Source organism: Meleagris gallopavo, chromosome 3, assembly GCF_905368555.1.
Source record: "Meleagris gallopavo chromosome 3, MGAL_WU_HG_1.1, whole genome shotgun sequence".
In the NCBI taxonomy this organism is placed as follows: domain Eukaryota; kingdom Metazoa; phylum Chordata; class Aves; order Galliformes; family Phasianidae; genus Meleagris; species Meleagris gallopavo.
In genome coordinates, this window is record NC_139406.1 from 46,405,841 (window position 1) to 46,414,152 (window position 8,312).

An 8,312-nucleotide genomic window follows, 5' to 3' on the forward strand; every position below is an offset into this window, starting at 1 on the left:
TTTGGAGACTGAGAGAATGAACTCTGTTTTCTTGGTATTGAAGTCAGCTGTTTCTGTTTGAATGAATCTTGCTTGCCTGAAAGCCGTTTTATCAGTATCAGGGTAACCGAAGAAAATTTATGATCATTTAAGAAGTGAAAGGGCTTTGTGTTGGATATGGTTTTGCCAAATTAATTCTCAGCACTACTGTGCTGTCATTCTCAAAGGCATTAATCTGCAGAACAATAAGGCTTTATGTAGGTTTTCTGGACAAGCATTGCTGTTAACTACTGCCAGCACAGGCACTGGCTCATAGACTTCCTAGGAATCCCAAGGAATAGGATCCTTAGGAATCCCAAGGGCTCTCTGCTGGCTATTAGGCAATTGTAACAGTCTTCCCTAAACACATCTTTGACTAACTACTCACATCAGTCAGATTCCACTATAAAAACCTGAGATAACATTTAAACAGCTGAATTTTCAAATATCAGCATATACTGCTGCACACATTTCATAAGTATGCAATGACAGCAAAGGATCATAAGTATCAGGTTTTCCAGCTTGATTTGCAACTGCGAATAAAATATGATTAACACACTTGCATTTGTAAATGCAGAATAGAAATTTCTCTCTTGATAGAAGAATGAGGTTTGTTTGTTTTTTTTTTTATTTATATAGCAATCTTTATTTCAAAATGGCATTTATTACAAAAAATGTAAAAATCCAGCTAAACCAGAAACATTGAGATTATTTTCCTGGACTTAAAGTTCACTGATCTTTGTTCCCCATCTCCTTCTCCTTACAATATTTTCCCCGCTTCCAGTCTGATTATACAGGTGCAGTTGTGCCTAAATGGCCCGGAATAGATAAATACATTAAGAAAGGCAAAAGTTGTAAAGCTAAATGCATGCAACAAGTTCTACCAGGAAAACCCCCTCAAAAATAAACATAAGTGTAAAGTAGAGAGAATCTGCAGGTGTCCAGGGATTTGCTCAGTCATCCTTGTCTTTTGCTCCATGTTTAAGGATGCGTGTAAATTCAATGTAGTTGAAATTGCCCTTTTTGTCAATTGGTGCCTCTCTGTAGAGCTCATCTACCTCTTCATCTGTGAACCTGTCTCCCATTGTGGTCAGCAGCTCCCGCAGGTAGTCTTCTTGAATAAACCCTAGAATGTGATGTAAGGGAAAACAAGAAAGAAAGTTTTGACATTTATCTCCTAAGAGTTGGATGATAATGTTTGAAACATTTCAAATTGATTTTAAAACACTGGACAAGCTCACATTCACCAGACAGGTTACAAAGAACACAACTTTGGCATTGTTTATTAAACAAGCAATCTCATATAAGATGAGATTCCATTCTTTTTTCAACATTCCAATTACCAGCTTTCTCTTGAATTAATTTTGTTCTCCATTAAATGCAAGTGAACAGAGAGAATATGGATACACGTTGTTAACAGAGACACAGTTTTCATAAAAACATCCCAGCTTTGAAACAAGGATGAGTCCCCTAACAAAAGTTGCTGCTAAATTGAAGTTGAAGTTCGAAAATTAAGACCACCGTTCCCAACTAACATTTTCTCCATCTTGAACAACAAATCTGAAGAAGCAGAAGTGTGGGATCTTAAGTGTTACAGTGCTTAAGAAGATAATTTCAGCTGCTGAGGAAACACAGCCTAATTTTTAGCATGCAGAAATCAGAAATTTCATAGTAAAAATTGATCACTGCTTCTATGAACACAAGTATTTATCAGTAATTATCACCCACATACCTGTTGCTTCTTCGTCAAAGCAAGCAAAAGCATTCCTGATGACATCTTCTGGATCAGTGCCATTGAGCTTCTCACCAAACATTGTGAGGAACATTGTGAAGTTGATGGGGCCTGGAGCCTCGTTCATCATGGCATCCAGGTATTCATCCGTGGGGTTCTTTCCTACAAATAAAAAGACTCCTGGTTTAGCTTTCAAACTAAAATAAAAAAAATAAAAATAAAAATTACCTGAATAGTGTAATACAAACTGGGACACCTCTCATAAGCTATCCCAAGCTCAGCGTTTTAATTACAATAGCACAAATGCTTTTGGCAGCTGTAAACAGAAGAGCGACATTACCGAGAGAGGCGAGCATGTCGTGCAGGTCCTCCTTGTCAATGAAGCCATCCCTGTTCTGATCAATCATGTTGAAGGCCTCCTTGAATTCCTGAATCTGGGACTGATCAAACATGGCAAACACATTGGACGTGGCGCGCTGAGGGCGCTTCTTGGTGGTCTTTGTCTTTGCCCTTTTGCTAGACATGTTGGCTGTTGGCTCTAGGGAGAAAACAAAACCAAAATTTGGACTTAATAAATCACACTAAAAGATCTTAGGGAGAAAGATCAATAAAGGAAAATTGAAACCCACACTGTAGTCAAATAACAAGAAATACAACTGTCTCCTGCTGTATTTCAGGACTTGGAGATAATACTTCAAATCAACAGCATGGTACATTTTAAATAAAGCAAGTCATAGTTGTTGAAACCAAGCTCACCTAGTGCTTCTATTTCTGATTCACTACCCCATCTGCCTCTTATACAAGTTAAGATGACCTATTTAGCAGGTTAGGAGGTATCACTGACCTACAACAAAGAAGGACGTAAGGGCCTGCTACCCTCAACATAGTATTTAGCAATTAAATATATCAAGCAAGCAAGATAAACTAACATTTAGGAGGCAAAAATGTATTTTAGAGTCTGATTAGAATAACTGCTGTGGAAGGAGCAGTAAGGTCTCACGATGCTGAATGACCCTGATGAAAGAGCAATGTTTTTAAGAAGGTTGTTGACCAACACTGGGGTCAGGGTGCTGGAACAAAGATCAGCCAAGCCAGTTCTACTGGAGTTCTTTCCAAGTGAGCTAGAGGATCATGTTAGAAAAAGGATACTGACTTGGTTCAAAAGCCCTGCAATGCTAATCCCTTATTCAGTTTAACTATTACAGAATAAGTATGCAAATGCCAGGATACTTTCTTCTTTTTGAAATTAATGACTTATTAGTTCAAGTTCAAAGATTGTTTCTTTTAAATTATCAACATTTAAAAACATTTCAGTATTTGCATAAATCTTTAAGCAGCTCTATATATCACAAGTATATGAATGTCACTGTCTCCCTTGAGCTGTCAAATGAAGAAGCTAACAAGTAGTATCTTGCCTCTGAGTGCATTCATATCATCTGGGTAGAAATGAGACTTTCAGGCTAACTGCTTCTATTTAGGGGAAAAGATACACATCTAGCAGCCAGCTATTATTGATAATACAAATATGAAAAAGTGACTCAAACAATGAGAACTGAACATAAAGACCTCAGTATTGCTAGGGACCAGAATAAGGTAAGCCTGGTTTACTACTGTTTCTGGAAGTACTGCACACATCTAGGCCTTAGTTTAGGCACAATAAGAGACCGTATGTTTATTTAATGCAAATAATCCACACAGCTAAGTGTTACCTTAACCAGACACCTCCCCTCCTTGATTTTGGAATTTACATAAAGTACTTGCCACAGCTGTCCTGAAAGAGAAGGAATTTAAGCACCACTTCCAGTAAATTTCACAATGTTGACATTCTTGTGACAATGTACCATCAAGTATTGATTTTATAACTTCCTTTTCAAAATTATCTTGTTGGAAATGCAATTCTAATTAGAGACACAGCGCAGTTCTACTGACTTCAAGGAGTTTGCTCACAAGTTACATTTTTCTGCTAGACTCCTGAAAAGCAAGGCTGAACTCACTAAACGGACTTCATCCCTAAGAAGTACAATAAGCAGAGCAGCTCTCTTATGTGCTCAATCAATCTAATACATAGACAAAATCCAGCTACCTTTGGATTTTGCTTTGTTTTTAAAGGAAAGGCATTTTACCTTGCTTCATGTCAGGTACATGGCATGCAGTACCAGCTGTCTGGATCAGAAAAGGATATTCCATAGTTATGTCCTTCCCCACACGACTACAAAGAGCGTTAGTGACCTCCTCTGCTACTTCCACCCTTTTAAACCTTAGGTTGATACACAACGTCCTTCTGACGTATAAAACAAACCATTATGTCCCAAACTAAAAATAGCTGATGAAATGCAACTGTGCATCAGTCGGCAGCACTGAGGTTGTCTGCATTACAGTCGCTGACCGCAAGCTATCTGAAACGCCTGGCCTCCAGCAACGTTTCAGCAAATAAATATGAACTCCTGACATCTAGATACTAGTGAAGGCAGCTGACAATAAAGGGAGTTCACTTTCAAGTTGTAGTCAAGAGTTGTGTGCAGCTTCAGTCTTTTTCCTACCTGAGTAAAAACACCCATAGTTACCGTTAAAGTCTGAATAACCAGTAAGTTCCACTGTACAAAACAACATCCACTAGTAACTGTTTTCTGAAAATAAAGAGCAGGCAATGTCCTCAAAGCTACAAAAAGTAAACAAAAAGCACATTTTACTTATATGCTATTTTTTAAGTCTCTCTAAACCAGATGTGGGAGGCAGCCACAGAGAATAGAGAGAACACAACTCTTGCACTTAGAGACCTTTGAGCGTTAGTCTGCGTATGGAGAAACATCTCATAGGACTGTGCAGCTATGCCTGAAATAGATCTGCATGCAGATCTGGGAAATTCCATTAGAAGCAGGGCAATAAATTGGAACATGTTCAGAAAAAACAAGGCCACCAATTCAGCCAGCCAAAAAGATCAACTTGCGATGGAAAAGGTTCCAAGCGCTTGTGCTTAGCGTTATCTCTGTGTGTACAGAAGTGAATTAGAATGAATGACAACTTCACTGGAGTCAAGCACAAGACTCACTAATCTGGGAGAGGATGGGACTTCATCTGACAAACTCACTGGATCATTTATTAAAAATAAAAGATAAATCATACTACTGAAATTGAGATAGCATAAGTTCAGACTGAAAACAAAAGATATCAGTAGATAAAATGAATGGAAATACTTCACGCTGGATAGCACATAGTTTCATCTGTTTAATACAGAGCATCGATCTGTCTGGGCCTTGTTTTGGAAACTCAGAAACTTCTAATGTAAGAGCTTGTGTCCTTCAAACAAGATATTTCCAACAACTTTTCTTCACATGTAAAAATCTTCCTAAATAAGTCAGTACATTGCAGGCACTGGACTAGAGAGGCAGTAGTAGCACTGTGGTGCTTTGTGTTACTTGCATATGCACTTGCTTAGGCAGGCAATGGAAAACCAGCTACAGAAACAAAGGAAGTCATCTTATGCTCCTCCCCTCTGGGGAAAAGATATACCCCAGAAGGAGATAAAGCTGAGTAAGTAAACAGCTTGAGCCAGGCGATAATAAAACTTGACATCCCATTAATGGTAACAGAGGCTGGATCTGTTGAGAGACTCTGACCAAATGTTTTGCTGCAGAAAACAGCCTAGCATTTTCAACATTTTCTTTATAATAATGATGAATGCTTATCATTCAAAATAAAACCAATCACAGTCACTAATAAAGTCTTGTTTTAAAACTTACTGCTGACTTTTATTGTAACACTTATTTCAGAACATTATTAATTACACTAGGATATAACAGCCACCTTCTCTTCAATCACCACAAGCTCAAAAGTCATCTTCGAAGCTGGCTCCCAAGTTCTCACCATGCAGTTGGTTACAGCATCAGGCACAGCCTGTCAGCTCTCAGGGCTTGGGAGGGGAGTCTGGAAGAGCCAAAATTTCCCAGCACACTCCACAGCAGCTCTGTGTAAGAGCTCCATGCATACCAGATGGCACTTGTCCAAAGCATTTTGTTAGCTCACCTAGTCTTGAAGGCCATCTCAATATTTTCCTTGTTACTAAGAATTCCTACCTACTTCTTGTATAGGTTGTAAAACCTGCTGTGATACTTTGCTTTCATGACTACCAAACCCTCCACTTGCAGGGTAGAGTGAAAAACACAGTGATCTGTCATAAAATATATCACAGAATCATTGAAGTTTGAAGGGACCTCTGGAAATAATCCAGTCCAAACCACCATTAAAGCAGGTTCCCTTACAGCAGGTTGCAAAGGAAAGCATCCAGGTGGATTTTAAATACCTCCAGAGAAGAAGACTGCACAATCTCTCTGGACAGCCTATTCCAGCACTCTGTCACTCTTACAGTAAAGGAGATTTTACTCATGTTCAGGTGGAAATTCCTGTATTCCAGTTTGTGCCCACTGCCTCTTGTCCTGTTGCTGGGCACAATCAAAAAGAGCCTGGCCCCATCCACTTGACTCCCATCCTTTAGATATTTATAAGCAGTGGTAAGATTCACCTTAGCCCTTTCTTCTCCAGGCTGAACAGGCTCAGGGCTCTCAGCCTTTTCTCATAAGATGCTCTAGGCTCCTCATCATCCCTGTGGCCTTCCGCCAGACTCTCTCTAGAAATTCCCTGTCTTTCTTGAATTGAGGAGCCCAGAACCAGACAGGGCACTCCAGATGTGGCCTCGCTAGGGCGGAGCAGAGGGGGAGGATCACTTCCCTCGATCTGCTGGCCACACTCTTGTTACTGCACCCCAGGATCCCATTGGCCTTCTTATCCCACAATGCTGGCTCACAGCCAACCCATTGTCTACCAGCATGTACAGGTCCTTCTCTGCAGAGCTCCTTTCCAGTAGGTCAGCCCCCAACTTGTTCTGACGCATACAGTTACTCCTCTCCAGATGTAGGACTTTGGGCTTGCCCAGGTTCTGCTCCGCTGAACGGCAGCACAGCCTTCTGGTGTGTCAGCCTCTCCTCTCAGCATCACATCATCAGCAAACTTGATGAGAGTGCACTCTTATCTTCTCATCCAGGCAACAAACGAAGACGAAGTTAAATGAAACCAGCCCCAGCCCCGACCCTTGGAGAACACCAGTGGCTACAGGCCTCCAACCACTCTGTGCTGCTGATCACAGCCCTCCAAGCTCTGCCAGGCAGCCACTTCTCAGTCCACCTCACTGTCTGCTCTCTGCCCCGCACCCCCTAAGCTTACCTATGAGAACGTTATGGGAGCAATTTCGTTATAGCCAATAGCAAATTCGTTATAGCCATAATTATTTCAAAACACAAGCATGAAAGCAAAAACTGCCTCCTACAGATATCCCAAGCTTTTCCAGCTCTGCGAGCTCGCCAGAGCGACGAGGAAACGGCTGGAGAAGGGCTGCGGGGCAGAGAGGCCGCCGGTCCTCCCGCAGCCATGCCCGCAGCAGCAGCAGCATACCCTTACAGGCAGAAAGTCTCGCTGCTCCACGTTCAGCCTCAGCCCCCAGCCGCCCCTCGCGGGCTGCCCAAAGCCCCCACGCCCTTGCGGCCTCACCTGGCGGTGACGGCACCGAGTCCGGGTCAGAGCGTGGCGATGCGAAGCGGCGGCTGCGGCGCTTCCGGACAGCGAGCGGCCGCCGCCCAACCGGTACACAGGAAGGAAAGCACGGGCGAGACCATCCCCGCCGGGGCCGAGGGGACCCGCGAGGCTCGTCGGTTCAAAGCGGCGCGGCACAGCGCGAAGGGATCTCATTACGCTCTCCCGCTCGGCGTCTGGCCGCTCTCACTGCGGTCCTTTGAAGTCCGAGAGCCCTTTCTCTATCCGTTCAACCCCCCCCGCGCTGAGCGCAGTCTTGGTGCGGCGCGGTGCGGTCACCGCATTCCAGCGCGCGGGGGGCGGAGGCAAAGCCGCGCCTGCCCTTGTAAGGCAACGGCGGGAGTTTCCTGCCGGCGGGGCGGGCCGTCATGTCCCCACAGCGCTCCGCCGCGCTCTGCGGCCCCTCCTGCAGGAGGAGGAAGGCGAAGTGGCTGCCTCGTGGGAGGTGCGGAGTTCGGCTGTTCCCGTGTTCCCGCTTCCTGACAGAAAAGTCAGTATTCTCAGCTGAATAACCAGGGTGGTGTAGAACGGCTGGTAACCGGCTTATCCTGCACCTAGCACTAGCATGTGTATAAATATATAGGAATACCTGTGGTCTATATCTAAAGTGTGTGGGTGTGAGTAGTGCTTACACCATGCAGCACTCATACTTGTGTTAATATTTAACATCATGAGCAATACCTAATAGACACACCATGGAGGCAGACTGTAGCCTGTCTTACCAGAACCATATTTCCTTCGTTGCCATTGGCCTTTCATATGATCTTTTTCACAGATCTTAATGAGAAAATGCATGCAGTCTTTAATTTCAAGTATGGTGCAATTTAGAGAGTCACCAGATCTGAAGCATCTTTAAGAAATGCAGACGGCAATAATATTGACTCGAGGAGGGTAACTTTTCACAAATACTAATTAACCAGTTATAAACAAAAACATTATTTGTAAAATTCTCAACAGCTCTCATCTAAACTTCTTTAGA

General features: G+C 42.9%; 1 protein-coding gene across 2 annotated transcripts; it reads right to left on the reverse strand.

Annotated features, from left to right (window-relative positions):
- Positions 1-628: 628 nt before the first annotated feature.
- LOC100548894 (myosin regulatory light chain 2, smooth muscle minor isoform) lies at positions 629-7,450 on the reverse strand. 2 transcript variants are annotated; one of them, XM_003204968.5, is made up of 4 exons: positions 7,292-7,450; positions 2,091-2,288; positions 1,751-1,912; positions 629-1,144 (listed from the first exon to the last, which is right to left on the reverse strand). In XM_003204968.5, the coding sequence occupies exons 2-4, from the start codon at positions 2,272-2,274 to the stop codon at positions 972-974; spliced, it is 519 nt and encodes a 172-aa protein (XP_003205016.1). In that variant the 5' UTR covers positions 2,275-2,288; positions 7,292-7,450; the 3' UTR covers positions 629-971. The 2 variants fall into 2 exon arrangements, with proteins under 2 accessions (XP_003205016.1, XP_019469472.1); XM_019613927.3 differs by lacking the exon at positions 7,292-7,450 and adding an exon at positions 3,874-3,952.
- Between the last annotated feature and the right edge of the window lie 862 nt (positions 7,451-8,312).

Coding starts and splice junctions, on each gene's coding strand:
- LOC100548894 (XM_019613927.3), bottom strand. CDS start 3,937: ATGGAATATCCTTTTCTGATCCAGACAGCTGGTACTGCATGCCATGTA. Junction 2,289..3,873: donor TGTACCTGACATGAAGCAAG/GTAAAATGCCTT, acceptor TTTTCTCCCTAG/AGCCAACAGCCAACATGTCT. Junction 1,145..1,750: donor CTTTGACGAAGAAGCAACAG/GTATGTGGGTGA, acceptor ATCACATTCTAG/GGTTTATTCAAGAAGACTAC.